This window comes from Gossypium hirsutum, chromosome A05, assembly GCF_007990345.1.
Source record: "Gossypium hirsutum isolate 1008001.06 chromosome A05, Gossypium_hirsutum_v2.1, whole genome shotgun sequence".
NCBI lineage: Eukaryota > Viridiplantae > Streptophyta > Magnoliopsida > Malvales > Malvaceae > Gossypium > Gossypium hirsutum.
In genome coordinates this window covers 4,515,607-4,535,055 of record NC_053428.1, presented here as the reverse complement: position 1 = coordinate 4,535,055, position 19,449 = coordinate 4,515,607, and the positions used below count along the sequence as shown (strand labels likewise).

General features: G+C 32.6%; 3 protein-coding genes across 8 annotated transcripts; all 3 read right to left on the bottom strand.

The window, feature by feature from the left end:
* Positions 1-121: 121 nt before the first annotated feature.
* LOC107951394 (nuclear poly(A) polymerase 4) lies at positions 122-6,260 on the bottom strand. Of its 5 annotated transcripts, XM_041112922.1 has the most exons (13): positions 5,634-6,260; positions 5,481-5,558; positions 5,015-5,122; positions 4,550-4,612; positions 4,298-4,459; positions 3,432-3,545; positions 3,289-3,351; positions 2,868-3,197; positions 2,610-2,774; positions 1,296-2,481; positions 672-744; positions 495-579; positions 122-391 (listed from the first exon to the last, which is right to left on the bottom strand). In XM_041112922.1, exons 1-10 carry the CDS (start codon positions 5,760-5,762, stop codon positions 1,807-1,809), a joined length of 1,887 nt encoding a protein of 628 aa, XP_040968856.1. In that variant the 5' UTR covers positions 5,763-6,260; the 3' UTR covers positions 122-391; positions 495-579; positions 672-744; positions 1,296-1,806. The 5 variants fall into 5 exon arrangements, with proteins under 5 accessions (XP_040968856.1, XP_040968855.1, XP_040968854.1 ...); XM_041112921.1 differs by having other exon boundaries at positions 672-2,481; XM_041112920.1 differs by having other exon boundaries at positions 122-579.
* A 945-nt stretch (positions 6,261-7,205) lies between these two features.
* Positions 7,206-10,361, bottom strand: LOC107951397 (derlin-1). 2 transcript variants are annotated; one of them, XM_016886445.2, is made up of 7 exons: positions 10,225-10,360; positions 9,511-9,646; positions 9,206-9,279; positions 9,002-9,095; positions 8,726-8,854; positions 8,459-8,619; positions 7,206-7,747 (listed from the first exon to the last, which is right to left on the bottom strand). In XM_016886445.2, exons 1-7 carry the CDS (start codon positions 10,239-10,241, stop codon positions 7,594-7,596), a joined length of 765 nt encoding a protein of 254 aa, XP_016741934.1. In that variant the 5' UTR covers positions 10,242-10,360; the 3' UTR covers positions 7,206-7,593. The 2 variants fall into 2 exon arrangements, with proteins under 2 accessions (XP_016741934.1, XP_040968853.1); XM_041112919.1 differs by lacking the exon at positions 8,726-8,854 and having other exon boundaries at positions 10,225-10,361.
* A 1,297-nt stretch (positions 10,362-11,658) lies between these two features.
* On the bottom strand, positions 11,659-14,187 carry LOC107951396 (serine/threonine-protein kinase Aurora-1). Its single transcript, XM_016886444.2, has 9 exons — positions 13,866-14,187; positions 13,389-13,505; positions 13,094-13,240; positions 12,911-13,006; positions 12,690-12,785; positions 12,499-12,595; positions 12,187-12,304; positions 12,021-12,093; positions 11,659-11,942 (listed from the first exon to the last, which is right to left on the bottom strand). Exons 1-9 carry the CDS (start codon positions 13,902-13,904, stop codon positions 11,841-11,843), a joined length of 885 nt encoding a protein of 294 aa, XP_016741933.1. The 5' UTR covers positions 13,905-14,187; the 3' UTR covers positions 11,659-11,840.
* Positions 14,188-19,449: the final 5,262 nt, after the last annotated feature.

The following is a 19,449-nucleotide window of genomic DNA, read 5'->3' as shown; positions in this document are numbered from 1 at the left end:
AAAGGTTTAGACAGATCAAATGATTCTGCCAACATTTTATTTCACAACTGAGAAGTGAAAATACACTTCGGAATTCTTACCATCAGAACAGGTAATAAAGTATACAATGAGAAGGAGAGACTAAAGTTAATTAGAGAACATTGATGAAATTGTATTACAAGTATACAATGGACTACATAAGTCTACCAAAAATTTATCTAAATGATACAAGCAACACTCCTATTCGATTTACAATTTCTTGATGGAATATGAATGATTTGTTCAATAAATAGAGGCTAGTGTGCCACAGCGCTCAAGTGATGCAAAAATGAGATGTAGTCGAGTCTTCAAAACACCAGCTTTCATAAAGTTTCTTTGCTCCTCCAAACTAAAACCACACAGCACGTTACGCCTAAACAGAACAGCCAAAGAATGGATCCGTATGGCCAATTATGCTGCCACTACAGTGTACCTGTAAATCCAGAATGTAAGCCAGCAAATAGAGTAACACTTACAAGACGCTGGCTTTAATCCTTTGGAAACAAAGATTCTCCCAATGCACCATCCACAGTACATTGTGACATTGACTTCAAACTCAGCCTGTTACACATTAACAAAAAATCAAAAAGAAGAAATCGGCATAAAGACGTGACAAGTTGCATAAACAAAGAAGGAGTTCCAAAAACACATGCCTCATTACTGGCTTCTACAAAGTTTCTGACCTAGCTCCATCTTGAGAATTTGCAACCTTCGTAACTGCAACATCTGCGTGTACAACAAAGTGGAAGTACAAATGGGCAGTTACGTCCACAAGAACAGTCAAAAAAGAGAGAGGGTAAAGTAGCTGAGTCTTAGACACAAAACAGAGTCAGTGTCTAAAGCACAATTACTGGAAACACAGCACGTATGATGGTGGTGCAGGACCTGCCACCACATATGCACCAGTTAGGAGATTGACTGGGCAAAGAATTAACATGATAAAAAGCTTAGGAAGAGACAACTAGACAAAATTTCAATGAATAAATGAAGTAGCTGAAAGAATTCCTAGAGAAAAATAATTAGAAATAAGATCCTTGAAGTCATCTGATATTTTGTTCCTGCACCATTAAACATCAAGTTAATATCATTTAGGTGCTCAAAACCTCGTTACTCAAGATTAAAGTACAAAAACCAGGATTGACAGTCACAATGTCTGAACTACAAAGACACGGAACAAAAAAAGGCATCCTAAATAGAAAACAAAACAGTAGGAAAACCAGCTACTATGAGGTAGATGATAAATTAAGTAATTTATGTTCAGAAGTTGAATTCAAAACCTTTAGTCCTTCAGACAAGCTGTTTAGGAAAACAACACCAGAATTCAGATGTCCATTTTCCAGAAGTGAATCCAAATCTCTACTGCATTACAGCAGCCTGCATTGATCCCTGACTCGCTATCTCCAGAACGTTCCTTGTTCTCACAGCCTTGTGCTACAATCTTTTTAACCCAAACACATCAAACAAAGAAACTCACCCTGCAATTGAGGTTCTGCACATTGGAACTAGACCGACATACGCATTCAGCAGTTTCAACTACTGCTGTTTGATCACATGGTTTGACCACCTCTTGATCAACCCCAACATCACCACTTTTCCAGTTTAAAATTCTCATAAAAGATCCAATCTCTTCATTTTCCATGTAAGCTGATGCAAAATTCCCCGTTATCCCATTCAAGCCAGGCCTGTATATTACCCTTGTTTCAGAATCAGGAACTTCAGATGGAGAAAGCAACTGCTGTCTAACAGGTTCACCCATCTGTTTAGCTGACTTTACACAGCTGAGTTCACTCACTGTTCCTGTGATCCTACATTTCTAACTATTGACAAATTATCTACATGTAAAGAAGTCAGCCCACATGTGGTGAGGGACCCCTGACCATCAGTTCTAGCCTGTTGAATGGTAATCTCCTCGTATCTTTTTTCTCGGTCTAACAGCCTATCAGAATTGCTATCAACATCCCCAGTTCTTAGGTACTCTAGTTTAGCTTCTTGACCAATGCTAATATGAGATGTTCCTCCAAAATTGCTTGTACTACAGTCTCTAGGTTTGCTCAGTTTTTCATCTACTGCCTCGTCATCATGTTTTCTCTTAATTCGTCTTTCTGCAGAACCAGATTGTGACCTTGTGACATCTTCACAAGCTTTTTCAGTATGCTGGTTCGGATGCCTCAATGTTCGAGGCCGTCTATATCCATCAGGGAAAACAAAGGCAGGGAGCTGCCTTCTACGAACATGAGAAACATAAATATCCATTCCTGGTTTCCAATACATGTACATGCTTATCTCTTGTCTGAACTCATCAACTGTTCCACGTATGTCAAATTGTTGACCTTCTTGACCACTCACTCCCTCTTTCCTTTGCAAGCCCATGAAGAAAGAACAATGTGGGAACAGCTTGGATTTATCTACATACTCGTTTGGGTAAGGATGACACTGCAACATTCCATTTGTGTCCCGCTCTATCTGCAGAGCGATGTAGAAACCATGGGAAAGAAAAAAATCTTAATGCACTGAACTGTCATGTTACAAGTCATCATAATGATAAGCAAAAGAGGTTTAAAGCTCAATAGAGTACTCCTCCAGTGGTTTACCTTTAAGGTAAGCAGTCTAAGCCGCGACTCCGTCCAGCCTTTCCAAGCCAGCAAGTCATCAGCATCTGCTGAAACAATGTCAACTTGTAGATAGTTTTTGTATGCCTCAAAGAAAAGATATCGTTCAAACAAAGTATTCCATTGAGCTTTGTTTAGCTCAATCTCCTACATACAAACAATTAAAAAGATGAGTAATCAATAGTTCAAACTTCAGAATAGGCAGCTAGACCTAAATAGAATAACCTTGTATTATCTCACCTCACATATTCCATTACCACATTGGAACTGTTCCATTATAACACGAAGGGTGCTTACAGAGACATTGTAACTAGAATTCATGCAAGGGTATGCAGGAGTTATTATTGGCATATGATGAAACCGGTCCCGAGGATTCTTCCGTGGATCCCAGACAGGAAAGCCAAGTTCATCCTCTTCTATCGAACATAACATAACTGGGTTGGGCCACCTCCACTGAGTATATACTCTAAAAAATCGAGAAAGCAGCATACTAGGTATTGCATTGGGATAAAGCTGGCAGATGCGTGCGACAAGAAGAGCCCAATTTACACCTCCTAGAAATCCAGTAACCTATAAACAATTAAAAACAAAAATAAAAATTAAGAACATAATATGAAAGCAAAGAAACTAATGAAAAACAAACAGGATATACCAATCTTACATTGGAATAAACACCACGCCTTTTGGCCCAAAACTTCAAACATCTAAGTGCTGTGCGGAAGTGCTATAATTATGCAACAGATTAGGAAACTGCAAAATGAGAAAAATATAAAACGTGTGCAGATAGATGTACAACATATTCACCTCAATATTTGGAACAAGTTTAAGGATTTGATCAGCAACCCTGCACCCATTAAGACTTCGAACGCTTTGCTCATCAACATTATGAAGCACAGACACACATGAGATGTCAAGGTCCTGTTCATTAATCGAAAAATATTATAAATACCAAACTAGAGAACAACTAAACATGCAATGGATTTTCTAGACATAATGCTACAAACTTTAACTTTTATCAATTATATATGTATATATATATATCATGGAGGTTACACTGCAAATTTTACATTTTCATCATATTATCAAAATTCTATAATGGTCAGTCCCTTCAGCAAAGGTAACATTAATTCTCAACCAGAAATTCAGTTAAAATATTCCAAGGCCCTACAACTCCAGGTCAAATTCATTTTGATCCCAATCTAACAAATTCATCTAAATGAGCCCCCCTTTTTTTCTCCTTTTCTTGGATAAAAAGCAACATCAAGGAAAAAAAAACTGAGGAACTGCTACAAAAACTCATATATTAGGATGTATCTATTGAGCTACAAAAACTCAAAGTCGTCTCTCTTTGGTTAATAAGATCCAAAAGGTTTATCGATCAAGGCAGACAATCTTGACCATTACTTAAGAAGGATAATATGATAGTTAAAAGTGGCTAATAGTTATATAAAAAAAAATAGAAAGAAAATACAATAAGGTATAGCTGACAACAAATCAAGAAAACCAAGAAAAGAAAAAGTGAGAGGCAGAAAGATATCTTTATCAAAGAATTTGCAACACCATGCAACATGTAAAGCAAATCCTTCTTGGCTTTTACTTGAATATAAGTGATCCGGTAGAGTCAAGATGAGTATAACTCCAAAGAATCATCAAAGGGACAACAAACTTACATCTGGAACAACCAAAAGAGATATACTAGCATAAAGAAGATCAATCGATATCCCTTGGAACTTAAATTTCATTACTGGGACATGAGCATCTGGAACCGGCTGAAGTTCAGTTACTTCTTCCATTTCAGCCAGAATATCATGCAAAATGATGAAGAAATCTTCCTGGTCAAATTAAATATTAGTAAAACTCAAAATAAATTCCCACCAACTTAAGTTCAAGGTAAACAAAGGAATTAGCCAGACTAAGACCACCTCTCGATTCACGTAAGAAGGCCCAACACACAAAGTGTCAATATCAGCCCCAGGTCCATGTACCTGTCAAAAATAGTTACTTTTTGCTTGTCAAACTAATTCAAATATTTTATTTACTTGTGAGACAGACAAGAAAAACACAACAAACTAAAAACAGAATTAACATAATGGCAATTGGAAGAGACAAAGAAAAAGAACATGCCAACCAAGAGAACGTAATAAAGCAAAGCATCATTGCTAGAATTTCATCAATAACCTAATACCAGATGACATTGCATAAAGGCACCTTCTTTCTATAGTAAATCTAGGACTTTTCTTCTAAAAAATTCGAACTTATAAATCCTGACAAAACAAGTTAAACAAGCATACAAGATTTACATAGCATTTTTCTATGACTGCAAAGAAATTTCAGAAAGTGTGAAACAGAAGTTAACGAAATAGCAAGAATTAGGAATTCATACTTACCCATAAACGGTAAGATCCAAAAGTAAAAATGACAGCCTTTGCTTCCTCCACCATCTGATCAGTATAGCCCCTTTGACGAGTTAATTGCTTTACCCATATTTTTACAATCTATAAAGAAAACAATTAACATTTTCATATCCACACCAAGAAATTAAGTCTGATAAATAATCTTTTACCGACAGAAGAGCATGCTAATCCATCTGTGCTGCATTTCTATTTCATAACTGGTTTAAAAGAAATTCAAGATTTATATCACCATGAAATCACCATAACATGCAAGCCAACTAGGCGCTTAGTCAACTCAAGTCAAACAGGAACCAATAATCCCAAAACAGAAAGTACAAACAACTATTCTAGTCAATTCATAAGTCCAGCAAGAACCGATAGTCCCCAAAAGCAATGTATCAACAACTAGTGGATTTTTTCTTCATTTAAGCAAAGCAAGCATCAATTATTTGCTAATTACCTCAGTGATACGGCCAAGAACCTCCTCTCTTTTTGCGGCTTCTTCTTTGCTCTCGTAAAGCCCTGACTCTATCAAAAACTACAGAAATAAAGAAAAACCCGTAAATTGAAATATCATTAAAAATAACCATCCTAAAAAACAAACAGATATTACCTTTTCTAATTCCGTATTCCGCTGAACATCAGCCTCACTTGGCCCCGCAAGGGAAATCGGTTTCGTGATTCCGTACTTCGAAGGTTGTGATAGCTGCGGCAAAGATCCGTTCGGGTTCCGAGAACCCATCGGTTATAGTACTAAACAAACTCAATACACCACCCGGAAAACACGCAAGTTTGGATTTAACAAACAAATCGATACAATTTCAAGCAACAATAATGGGGATCAAACCAATTCAGCAAATCATAAAGGAATTTAGATTAGAACATGAACCGCAAGAAAAAAAAACAGAAGAAATTGAAAAATGAAAAGTTCCGATTTTTTTTCTCTTTTGTTGCGGATGCAGTTTTGAGTAAAAAAGAAACTAGCGGAGAACGGATCAGAACCCAAATTCGTTGAAACTGTTTGGGAGATTCAACGAAGAAGCTCAAACACGAAATTTCAAACAGATCTAAACTCGACTTCGTAGAACAGTGCACAATGACGCGAGAGAGAAATGGAGAAGGGTGGAACTTGAAAGAGTGGAGGGCTTTTGCCGTTTCGGTCGGTGAAGGGAGTGTTTGGTAGGTTTTTTTTTTTTTTCTTTTTTCTGGTTTATTTTTTCTTTTTTTAGTATAATTATGCTTTCACTGTGGCAATAAATATGGCGAGGTTGATAAACAATTCATGAATTATTCCATTAAAATAAATGAACACAACACGAATAAAATTTGTGTATTTTATTTACAAATTTATTTGTTGTTGGATTATTATATAGTTAATTAATAATATTAATATTAATATTTATAATATAATTATTAATATTTATATTTAATTATTTTATATCTAAAATATGTTTATTTATTTATGTTTGTTTATTTTTCCTGATTATGTTTAATTATATTTAAGAACATACTTGTAAATATATTAAATTAATGTTTTCGAAGTTACTTATTTAATAGAAATAAATATGTAAAATTCTAAACAAATAAGCATGAACAAAAATTCATCCATTCAAGCTTAATTCATTTTTAACCTTAATTTCTATTTTTTAGTACATTTGAAATTTAATTTTTTTATTTTTTATTTTATAAAAAAATTTAAATTTAATAATTAAAGTTGAATTGATAATATTGTAAAAAATAATAATAATCTTCCTTACATAGTATCTTACCTAAATCAGTTGCTCAAGTGACCAGTTTAAAATCTCATAAAAACCATATGATAAGCAAATATATATTAAACTTTCACTCTACTTCTCTAAAATAGTACCAAATAATGTTCGAATCTAATATCCATAATCGAAAATATCTTTTCAATATGTAAGTAATTTTTTTAATGGCACTATCAATTTATCCTGTAATTATTATTATTTTTCATAACCTTTTCTAGATGCTTGACTAAGAATTAGTACAAAGCGATAATAACTAGCATTCTACAGATAAAAAAGCCAGAAGTAGGGAGAATTGAAAGAACACACTTCCACAGGAAAAACTCAATTTTAGAGGGGATTTTGAGGTTGCAAATCCCAGTCTAGAGTTTTGAATCCCTTGGGGCTCAATACTATTTTACTGAATAATAAAATCAAAATTAAAATAAACAAATATTAATTATTAAAGGATTACAAAATTGGTAGTTTATTACAAGGTAAATGACCTTTTTCTTTTACCGAATAATAATACCGAAATTTTTGTACAGCATAAAAAATAAAAATAAAATGTTTAAAAATGTTTGTAAAACGGAATCAAATCAGATTTCTACTAGTTCAAGATCCAACCCTCCTGAACAAAACATGCTATACAAAGCCTAAAATAGCATCTAAAATCATCTGAACGATTGCTAATAGCATTTGTAACTTCCATACCAGAATGGTAAATTTTCTGCCCTTTTTCATGTTCCTATTTTGCGCCCATCAATCACATTCTGCCACATGGTATGTCAAGGGCACAAGATATTTGTTCTTCGTACCATCGGTTGCTCAAGACGACCAGAATCTTCTCAAGCTAAAGCCTCGACCAGTGGATGAATTCAACCGATAACTCCTCCCCGTGAACGCCACACCAGTTGTCCTCTCTTGTGGAACACGAGCATTTGTTGGATATTCAAGCCTCGCTCGAGCAACAAGTTTATGCCTGCATTATGTGAGTCAAGGAATTCTCTTGCATGTAAATTCATGAACATCCTACTCTCACACCAATTAACTGTTGTAACAACGACCAAATTCTGGAAAGAACAAATTCTAAAATATTATGAATTCAATTCAAAGAACAATATTTAGCTTGTAAGAACATGAGAAATTACATCATGAGAATGATATAAGTCCTCAACAAGGTAGCAATTCTAAGCATTTGCGGCATGCTGCACATCAAAATACTTGCCTAATATTTCCACCCAAAATGCCTTATGGAAGAAGAGAAGATAACTATTTTTATTCTACATAAAAACCAAGGCTCCCTGTCGCTGTGTTTTTGCTTTTTGCTCTTTTCAACAAAAAGTTAAAAGACCTTAAAAAAAGGAAAACAAAGGACAAATAGCAAATAGAAGAAAGGAAAAGCGCCAACCAAGCAGAGCTTAAGTCATGCTTGGAACCTCATAGACAAATAGTAAAGTTATCAGAATTCGGAATAGCAAGCAAACATGAAAGGAGATTCTAACTTTGTTTCTAATCTATATGACTATTTTTCAGTTGGAACAAAGGAAGTATAATCTCAATCGTCACTTCTTACTCACCAGTAGAATAAAAGCTAACTAGACGTGAAATAATAAGGGAACTCTCACCTCTTGTGTTACTTAGAGGTCAGGAACTAAAACTTTGAGAAAAATAAAATAAAATAAAAGGATACACCAATCTAGGAGTTGATATTATGTTCCTTCCCCCGGCAAGAGGATGCAGAACAGTTAAAAAGTAGTATAAGTGCCCAGCAATGATCCCCATAAGGTCTGGCACAAGAGGGGAACCAAAAATAACATCCAGAGCAAGCATTGCCCACGGTAGATAAAAGGCCTGTGTTACAGTAGTAAAAGCATTAGCAGACCCAAACAAGTAACAGTACGAAGATTACTACGACAATTCAGGCACAATTGCGGCAGATAAATGTAACCATGTGTACCTTGAGTGCAACAAGTCCATATATATTGACTTGAGCGTTAGGAAACTCCCTACTGCAGATGTATAGAAGCATGAATACCAGTGAAATGCCAAGAAATGCACCCCGTAAAATTGGAACAATTGATAATGCCTAAACACAAAGAAAGAAGAAACTAATCCTAATATATTCCATATTCCAGCACAAAAATCTATAAACTTATTCACCAAATTATAATATTCAACTTTTATGAGACATGTAGAAGATTGACCCTAAAAATGGTATATCTTCAATACACACCAGCAATGAAATAGCTCCAAAGATCATCATCCAGAGAAAATCTGCTGTCCGCCTTTGAAACGGCCCCTGCTCCAGCTGAACCCCATACCTAGCACTGCAATAACGGGTAAAGAGAGGGCAAAAACAAATATGCTGTTACACATACCAGTACGTCCACAACTTTTGGAACATTAATCCTAACAAGCTTCCATTCTAAATACTTACATCATAAGGAGACGGATTCCAAAATTCATGGAGAAGTTCCCCAAGAAAAAGAAATTTGTAAGAAGCCTCCACACCTAAAGGAAAAGACTCAGTACCACCCGTAAAAAAAGTCTAAAGGGAAATGGCAACAGTTTAAGTTTCCTTAATAACAAAAAGTAGCTATGTGACACATAATAAATAACAAAGACACAATCAAATTTTTCTGTTCAGTAAATAGTCAATCAATTGAGCCAGAAAAGAACGAGATTCTTCATAATAAAATGGTAAACTTGCTTCGTTAGATTTCAATTAGGGCAAGGCAGCACCTGAAACTCTGAAAATACCAATTCATGGATTAATGCAATATTTTCAAGTCGATATAGTCCCAGATGCGAAGCTACAGTCGTCATTAAACATATGGTCCCATAAGCTTTGGTGATCGGTGGCAGAGATTTGTAGAATCTAGAAAAGAGTAAATAAAAAGTTATGGCATTGATATTATGATATTAGAACAACTAGAGGATCATGAAGAAATAAAAAATGCAATGATGATTGGTTTATTAAAAAAAAACACAGAGGGGATATTCGACTACGTCCTACATGGCTATTGGCTAACGAATCCAAATCTTTACAATTAAAACCTGACTTCAGCTAAAATGTTAAAAATGAAAAGTAAAAGTCTCAGATTAATTGTAAGATCGATGAACAAAAAACCATTAACAAAGATGATAACACGAAAATGAGAATAGACAAAAGACAATTTTATTTAACAACTGCTATATTCTGTTCTCTTTTAATTTTCTAGGCAGCCAAACACAAGATAACCAAAAGAAAAATGCAATTAATCAGGACATAAAATTAAAATTAAAATTAATAATAATAAAAAGCGTAAATTAGTTAGCGAGAAATTCTCAGAAATCATGCAGGAAAATAATAAAAAAAATGTTGATGATAAAAGGCTCGAATATTGCGACAATTGTAAAAGTAAACGTAGAGAGAAAATGAGAGGGGAAACAAAAGGAAAATACTCAAAATCTTACTCTGAAGGAGACGACATTTTATCAAATTAAAGCTTTGATTCGACGACCTTCTCCAAAATTATCTCCTTTCAGTACTTTTAATTATACGAAGGTGACCCTCAAAAAATTTTACGAAGGTGAAAGGACTTTAAATGAACAAAAATGAAAACATGAAAGGACTTAATAAAACGTTCACAGTAACATGGAGGTCGTTACCAATCGTCACGGACAAATCAAGTAGCACCGTCATTACATGGAGGCAGGCCATCTGTCATTTTTGCGTGTTTATAATGGTCTGTCAGCAGAGTTCGAGACAGTACAACGTTGTTCATATTTGCCTCGTTGAAACGATGGCATTTTGGGTATTGCCTGGAGGAAAATATTCGGTGGCGCCATCTTAATGGATTGATTGATGTGGCGTATACCGATAATTCAAGGTGACAAACGGATGAGTCCAATAAGGGGGTGCCACACCATATTCTTGACAACGTGTCATGTACATGGGTGTACGAGTCTATGACCGATTCATAAAGCAACTTTGATCGTGGACAAAAGTGGCAAATGGTTTGATTTCACTAATATTTCCTGTTTGCATTATTTCTTATATAGGATTGTTTTCATTATTTTGAATTTTGGATGAGTTTCGACTCATATTAACTAATTTAATTTTAAATTTTATAGAATACGTAAAAATTTCAACATGGTACCTTGGTATCACTCCAAATTATTCGAGACGGAAACCAAGGAAAAGAAACAGCAGAATCTTGGTAGTTTTGCATTGAAGCAGCATATCCATAGGTTTAAATATGGTTTTACTTGCAAACCAATGATCACCATGCAACTATGCTTTTAATAGTTGCATCGGCTGTCCTTACTGATTTTTTGTTTCAACAAAATATGTTCTTTCTCATGATTTTCCTTATAACTTTGCTAACCAGCCAAGAAAAAGGAACAACCTGCTTACCTGCAAGTTGGATGGAGAAAACTGTAAAGACAGAATAGTCAATACCTGAAGACAAGCCCTGTATGTCATGGAAGTTGCATCAGATATTGTAATATCCATCACATCATCTTTTATAGCCTGCCAAATTACCAATAATGGCTAACGTTAATGCAAGCATAAACTTTGGAGATAGAGTAGCGATTTTAGCCTTGTATGGTTACAACATGGTTTCCATTTTGAAAGCTACTGTTTATTGTCATGGTCATAGTTGAATATGCATGATTATGTATGAAAAAATTGGAAAGCTTAGATTAGATTGTTTTTTCTGAGTTATTTTATGATATTATTATTATTGCAAGTGCAAAATTATGTATGAAAAATTTGTAGAGCAAATGTGGGAGGAACGGTGGCATGATTTGATTGGAAGTGATTTCCATACAATCCTTTCTCTTCACCTCAATGAGGAACAAACTACGAATCAAGAGTTAAAATCTCTAAACAACAAATCATAGTAATTTAACATACAAATGAATTACAATAGAGTTAACAAACAGATATTGTTATTGGTACAAAGCTTGGATACACATGCATGCAAAGTTAGGATTCATGGAGTCAAGAACCAGAACATTTAATTTGAACCATCTTGCACAATTATCCTCGCAAAAAAGAATTTAGAGGAAAAAATGTATGTATTTTAAGCTTTATAGATGCCAGATGGGTCAGCATTCTGAACAATCCATGGGTGCTCAAGAAGCTTATGCAATGGCAGCCGTTGTGAAGAATCCTTGACAAGCATCTGTACGCAAAGTTATATAGGCTTAGAATATGTATTAAACGTTGTTAATTGCAAGTTAAAAAAGGCAACAAAAGATACCTGACTAATGAGGTCCTTAGCTGCAGATGAAACTATTGGCTTAGTAGGGAACTTGAGATCCACTTGCACAATCCTGTGGACAAGGTAAAGTATGGCACATCATTTATATATGCATCTAACCAAAAGATGTCATCATTTTTGTCTTTGTTTTAGAGCTGAAACTTACCTTCGGTAAGTGTCTGAATGTTCCTGGGCTTCAAAAGGAGGGACTCCGTATAGGAATTCATAGCACAACACACCAAGGCTCCAAATGTCTACACTAGCATCATGCTCTACACTTTCAACTGTGGAGAACATAAAAAATAAGGTGAAAGTGAAATTTAGTTTTCTTCCTTACTCTAATTGTTTCCAGCACCTATAAAAGTTAACATTTTTGACACAAAATGGGTATAGTCTGAACCTAAAACTGCTTGATCATAAAAGGACAACTGATGGGGCATTACAGCTAATCACTTAGTTTCAATGGTTAGCCACATACCCATTTCAGGAGGAAGATAATCAAGCGTGCCGCACATAGTCCGCCTACGGTTAAATGTGTGTACTGACCATCCAAAATCAGCAATCTTAAGTTCACCCTGAAAAGGGATCCCCAGTTGATACAAGATTAGCACTATAAAACATTAGCTGAAAAAACCAAATAATGAGTACAGCCAATGGCGTAGGAATCACCTGTGCCCCAATTAACAAGTTCTCAGGTTTGATGTCTCGGTGTATTACATGCTTTCCATGGCAATAAATCAGTGCCCGAGCTAAAGATGCAACATACTAGGACAAACAACATAAGCATCAAATTAGCCTCTCTTTTTTTTTTTTGTGGGGGGGGGGGTTTAAATAGTCAATCATTACAATCTATCACAAGAACCAATTTTCCAAAAACCCAAACTACTCACCGTAGCCGCGCGTCTTTCACTGAAGTATTTACATTTCTGTAGTTCCTTGTAAAGTTCACCTTTGGCTGCATACTCCAGTATCAGGTAAACACGTTTCTGTAAAAGTTGGTGTTCAGGAAAAACAAATGCTAATTCATTTCAATTAAGTTATAGACATGGAAGCATTGATATAGGCCATTATACCTGATCATAGAAATAACCGTAAAGCCTCAATATATTGGGATGGCGCAGGTGACTTTGTATTTCCACTTCACGACGTAGCTGATGTTCAACTTGAGATTGTTGGAGTTGGCTTTTAAAAAGCACCTTGAGTGCTACAATATGATTGCTCTGTTCCACAAGTAACATTGAATCATCCTCATTATACGAATATATGCCAACGTTGGAGGAACTTCAAAATTGCAATCTTAAATTTTCCTCGTATTTCTTAACGCAAATAAAAAAGGATCCATAAAAAGAAAAGGTGAAAGAAACAAACCCTCTTTTCTCTAGCTAGATAAACGTGACCAAACTTGCCTCGTCCAAGCGGCTTTCCAATGTCAAAATCGCTAAGCGTCCATCTTTTCTTTTCGCCTGCTGAAGCCTCTGAAGAAACCTGTCAAAATTTTAATATGAACAAATTAAAATCCCAGCATTGGTTCAAAACAAGATAACCATATCAACAACGTTCCGTTCCCAATTTTTTTAAAATCCGCTAATCCTAGATAGCAGCAGACATAAGATTTAAAAAATTCCAAAATCTACCATTAGAACCCTAGCACTCAACCCTGTTGGGAATTGAACCCTTCTTATAAAGAGAAAACCCTTCTCAAAACTTTATATCTTCCATAAAAGAAAATTAGACTGAAAATTGAGCTTTGTTTGGTTCTTGAAGAATGAAAAACAGAAAAAGAAAAATGAAACTATTTACCCAAGAAAAACAATGGGATAAAATGAGGGGAAAAAAAATCTTAACCTTCTCTTGTTGTTGAGAGTTGGTCTGAGCGATCGCCATTGTTTTAGAAAGAAAAAAAAAAGGGCAAAGATTTTGTTGTTGTTGTTGTTGTTGATGGGAAAGAGGGAAAGGCCGAGTTAGAAAAAGACCTATATGAAATTTATTATTTGATGGAGAAGGTAAAAGAAGAAAAAGACAAAAATAAAAAAGTTGTTATGGAATGTGGATTTGGAGTGGCATCGGAGGAGGGCCCCATTCCCAACGGTCGAATTACTTAATAGTGCACATGGAATGCTTTTTCAAAATTTTCCGATCCGAGAATCGGAGGAGCGTCTCCTAGTTAGAAACAAGAGGCTACAGAGTCACACGAGGCTGTCATGTCGCCTATGGATATGGGCTAAGTAAGGCCCTAAATAAGTCAGGTGATGCTTGGGCCTATGGATCATTGTCTATTAAAGCATTAAACTAGATGGCGAAGATTTGGGTTTTTTCCGGAATAATACCAAAAAATTATTTACTTAAATAATACAGGATTTTCTTTACCAAAATAACATGTGAGATGAAAATTGAACCTCAAATTGGCATGACGGTTGTAGATTTTGGGTTGAATTTGATGCAGCTAATTCATTGGGATCCCAAATCGACAATCGTCATACTAATTTTGTGTTTCTTATACATTGTTATATCGATACACCAACCAAAGATTCTTTATTGCTTAGGGAGACCAAATCAGTAGTCTCCTTGTTGCCTAAGGAGCTTAAATCAACAGTTGTCATGTTAATTTTGGTTCCCTAGAAAGCAAGGAATCTTTGCTCTTCCTGCATTGACATAGCTAAAGGTCTAAGATTAATAGACCTATTAGACACATGGATCCTTAAAAACCCCTAACTTTTTGGGACCATTTGTATCAGTTTGAAAAAAAAATTAAGAGTTGTTTTTGAAAAAAAATTTGAGTTAAGTGATTGAAGGGAAAAAATTAAAGCAGAGAGTTAATAAAGCTTCTAAATTTGTTCGGAGATAGTTTTGCTTAGAGAATGAGGGTTAATATTTCGAGGTGAAAACTAATTACTAGTTTTTTGATAAAAAAATTTATTATTATCCATAGATTTAAATTATAAATGTTTTTATACTTTATTTTTTATGAATATTTTTAAACTTTTTTTTAAGTAAAAAGAAAATAGTTTAAGTAGAAAACATATGAAATTGTAAATGTTACATTAATATATAGATTTTAAATGTTTTATTTTTTTCATCAATAATCGAATTATTAAAGTAAAAAATATGAAAAATTATAAATGTTATTTAAGTTTTTTTTCTCAAATGATATAAAAAAATAATATAGCTAGATAATATGAGGAAATTAAAATGTTATATATTAATGAGTGAAAGTAATATTTTTTTCTTAGGGTCGAAGTTAGAAGGGAAAAGTTCCAAAATAAAAAGGTAAGAAAATTTTTTAAGGTAATTATATTATGATTTTAGATTTACAAATAGAATATAGTTATATTATGAGAAATTGTTTGTGACACGAGATAGTAGGGTTCGAAATTTCTTAAAGTGGTCAAATGTTATAGGGTTAAGATATATATCTTAATAAATACAATGCTTTATAATTTTTTTGTATAGAGAAAAATAGCTACAATTATCTGTGAAAAAAGATAAGAACTAAATAACAATAAGAAATTGCTGACAATTTGATAAAAAAATTTAAAATTTTTAGGATGGACCCCAACAACAACTATGTTGTTGCCCACATAATTGTTGTCAACAACATTATGCAGGAATTAATCTGGACATATAATAATGGTGTTAGGTGAGAAGTTCAAAAATATTATTTACTAAGAGAAACATTTATATATGTCGAACATAAAATTTGATTGGATAGTTTGTGGTTGATGATATATTCTAATAAGAGAATTTGAATAAAATTATAAGAGAACTTAATCAAATAATTTGTAAAGGTCATAGCCAATGATGGTGCAAAGAGGACTTCCCACTTGATTATTAGTAACCATATCCATAAGAGAAATCTAATTAGTCCTTATTTTCTATGGATGAGCAATTTAGATGTAGGTTTCTAGTCGATTTTATCAACTCTATTCCTAAACTTTGTAAGTAGATTAAATCAAAAATCGCGGTGGGGGTTTATATAATTTAAGTCTAGAGAATCAGGGTTAATGTTTGATATGTATTATCTTATATTAAAAAATTTGACCCTATTTTGGACAAACCCAACATTTTAAAAATACATTTTTCTCGCCTAAACTCTAAACATATATTTACTAATTAATAATTACTTAAAAATACACATTTTCTATAAAACAACTATTCTTTAACATAATAGCCCTAAACCTTGAATTAAAAATTATATAACTTTAAGAATTAAATAGGAAAAATTTATACACCAATAAATTTATTTCAATATTTACTAAATGTGAATATATAACAATATTTATATCATTTAAACACATAATAGCATCATTCTTACATTATTCCCTACTTATTGTACAGATGTAATAATCACTATAAATAACATACGATTTATTTACATTTTTAAATAAAAATTAACATATCATTCAATAAAAATAATTTTTAATTTAAATTAAATTGAGATCAATTGTATAGGCACTTACCTTATCACTTTAAGACTCCAGACTTAGAAATAAAAATTTAGAACATAATTAAAAATAAAATAATTATATTTAAAATAAATTACAACTAAAATTTGTTAATAAAATCTAGCTTTTATTGGCTTGTAAAAAAATTATGTATTTTTTTTGGATGGTTTTAGGGTTTTTAAAGGTGATTTAAGTTTAGGGGTGTTGTTATTTTTGTATATTTTAAGAGTGAGAGCGGGGGTTTTGAAAATAATTTGGTGTGGAGTTGAGATGTAGTTATAGAGGTTAGGGGGAGTTGGCATTTATAGGACGGTTAGGAGTTTTGGATTTAATGGGATCTCAATTCACCAAATCAATAGTTGCACATGAGCTCTAATTTCCCTAAATCAGCATGATGATTATCGATTTAGTGATTCGAGATATCTTTAAATCTAAAATTACTAACTGTATTAGATTCAACCTTAAATCGATGTTTAATTTTCGTCTCTTATGTTATTTTCGTAAAAAAAAGAATAGTATTGTTTAAGTAAATAATGACTTTTTTAATAGTATTTTAGAAGAAAAAAAACAAAAAGACTTTTGTCATAAAAAGGTTTTTGGTCCTAAAAAAGATTTAAGTTTTTTTAAGGAAGGGTTAATTCATTTTTTAGGTTTCAACTCGATAAAACTCATAAGTTTTTTTCTATAGAAGTTAGTTTTTTTAATTTGACAATTGTTCTCACATCGAGACTTAAGTTAAGTAATTATTTCTGTATTAGGGTTTGATCTTTTTTATCTAAGTTAATCTATGAATTTAATAATTGTTTTCACGTTAAATTTTGAATTTTTTTGAGTTTAAGCTAGTCTTTGGTATTTTCTTAAAAAAATAATTTAAACCTTAATATAAGAATAATTGTCAAAGTCAAAGATTAATTTAAAATAAAAAAATAACTCATGCCCTAATATAAGAATGATTAACTTAAAGAAAAAAAGAAGCAAAACACTTGTTAAATTCAACCCCAAACAAAGAATGATAAATTTACTAAATGGTGAAAAAATAAATTTTAAGTTTTAGGATCCACTATTTAAGAAGGAAAACAACAGTAATAAAAAATTATCTTCCGTTTAAAAAATGGATTTGTTTTAATCCTTCCTTATGGTTTGACTAATCGGGGTTTATTTTGGTACAAATTGTCATTTCTGAATAAAGAAAGGTCTCAGAAAAAAAAAAGAAAAGAAAAAGTGCAGTGCATCGAACTGCACGCCTACTTACGAACAGAAAAGGATCCGTTACTAAACCAGCCCAATGGAGTGGGGTTTTTTACCCAATTGGGTTAAAAAAAATTTAAAATACCAAAATAGGGTGTCAGATACATTATTTACGGAAATGGGTTATTTTTTTGGGTCGAGCCTACCTAACAGGCGCGACCCATTTTTTTAATAATATAATTTTTTTTAAATATTATTATTTTATTATATTTTAATAATTTTTAAATTTTTAAAATTCAGTCGGGTCAAAACCGGGTCGAGCCAGACCCGGAGGCGCGACCAGTCGCTCCTGTTGCAGAGGCGCGACTCCCCTGCAGCCCGCCACGTGTCCCTGCCCCCCACCCCCCATGCCACCTGTAGAGACAGAGAGAAAAAAATAAAATTTTGTAATGGGGGACCATATAAGCACCGGTCCCCCAATTTTTTGAATGCAGCAGCAAAGAGAGAAAAGAAGAAGAAGAAAAAGAAGAAGAAGAAGAAGGAGAAGGAGGAGAAAGAAGAAAAATGTTAGTAATTTTTTTATAATTATTTTAAGATTAAAATGTTAGTAGTTTAGTGTTATGTGATAATTTTTAGTATTTGTAATTATTTTAAAATTTAAAAAAATTACATTTCTAAAAAAGAAAAATATTAGTAATTTAAGAGTGTTATGTAATTATTGTGCTTGAATATAGTTTATTAATTGCTAATTTTTGTTTTTGTTTTTAATACTACTTGTTAAGTCTTGCTTTATTTGTTTTTTAATTTAAACTTTTTTTTTGTTGAATTTTCAAGTCCATGATTTTTGTTTTACTTTTATCTAACATCCTATTTTGGTGTTTTAATTTTTTTTTTAATCTAGTTGGGTAAAAAACCTCATTATTTTGCCATTGATGCTCGATTTTGATAGCTTGATGGCAACCTCCCTTTTAAATAAATATATAAAAAAATCAATATTTTGCCAGTTACTGTCCATTTCCGGATTTACTTGGAATCAATATTTTTTGTATTTTATTTTAAAAAAACTTTACTAGCATTCACTTCATTGTTAACAAAAAGTGAGAAATATAGTGGCTCATACATTCTAAAAAATAAAATAAAAATTTATACCTATGTAAAATGTATAAACTTGAGAGTTAATCTTTTCAAATATTCTTAAATTATAATTTAATTTAATTTCAAACTTTTAAAATTAATTAAATTTACCTATGTAAAGTGTTAAAAAAATAATTCTTTTAAATTTTATAAAAATTTAATCAAAACTTAAGGAAAAAATAAAATATTTTAAGAGTAAAATAGACTATTAATAAATTATGCTTATATTTTAACTTGTATAAAACACATAACAAGAGAATTAATATATATTAAAGAATTAAACACATTAATATAAATGATATGTTAAATGCATTTGGCTTTATGATTGGAAGTAATGTAGTACTTTGCGGTTGAATAGATGCATAATTGACTATTTGAAAGTGAGTATATGAGAAATAAATTACTTTGAATATGGAAAGATGTTGAATAAACGATCTAAAGAGAGTAAGAAATAGAATTAAATAATTCTGAAGAGAGTAAGAAATTTTAATGTAATTTTGATATAATGTAAATTTATAATTTTTATTTATTTGATAATTTTAATTGCAGATTTGCAGCAAATGGGTTCGTTGATTGATAATGAAAATAAGGGTCACATATCGAGTAACACTAATGAGATGGTAATGAAAATTTTATTTGATAGTCACATTATTTGTTGAATGAAA

Bases quoted from the DNA above. Each gene is read 5' to 3' on its own strand.
- LOC107951397 (XM_016886445.2), bottom strand. The intron at 9,280-9,510 runs GTGCTGCCTTGC...CTTTTCCTTTAG, and splicing joins TGGTATTTTCAGAGTTTCAG to GTGTGGAGGCTTCTTACAAA. The intron at 7,748-8,458 runs GTATCCTTTTAT...CACATAATGCAG, and splicing joins ATATCAACTCCTAGATTGGT to GCATAAACTTGTTGCTCGAG.
- LOC107951396 (XM_016886444.2), bottom strand. From the start codon at position 13,904: ATGGCGATCGCTCAGACCAACTCTCAACAACAAGAGAAG. The intron at 13,506-13,865 runs GTTAAGATTTTT...AAATTTTGACAG, and splicing joins ACTCTCAACAACAAGAGAAG to GTTTCTTCAGAGGCTTCAGC. The intron at 12,786-12,910 runs GTGAGTAGTTTG...TGTTTGTCCTAG, and splicing joins GTGAAAGACGCGCGGCTACG to TATGTTGCATCTTTAGCTCG.
- LOC107951394 (XM_016886442.2), bottom strand. From the start codon at position 5,762: ATGGGTTCTCGGAACCCGAACGGATCTTTGCCGCAGCTATCACAACCT. The intron at 4,460-4,549 runs GTGGTCTTAGTC...TAATTTGACCAG, and splicing joins CTTCTTACGTGAATCGAGAG to GAAGATTTCTTCATCATTTT. The intron at 3,198-3,288 runs GTAAGATTGGTA...AATTGTTTATAG, and splicing joins GGCGTGGTGTTTATTCCAAT to GTTACTGGATTTCTAGGAGG.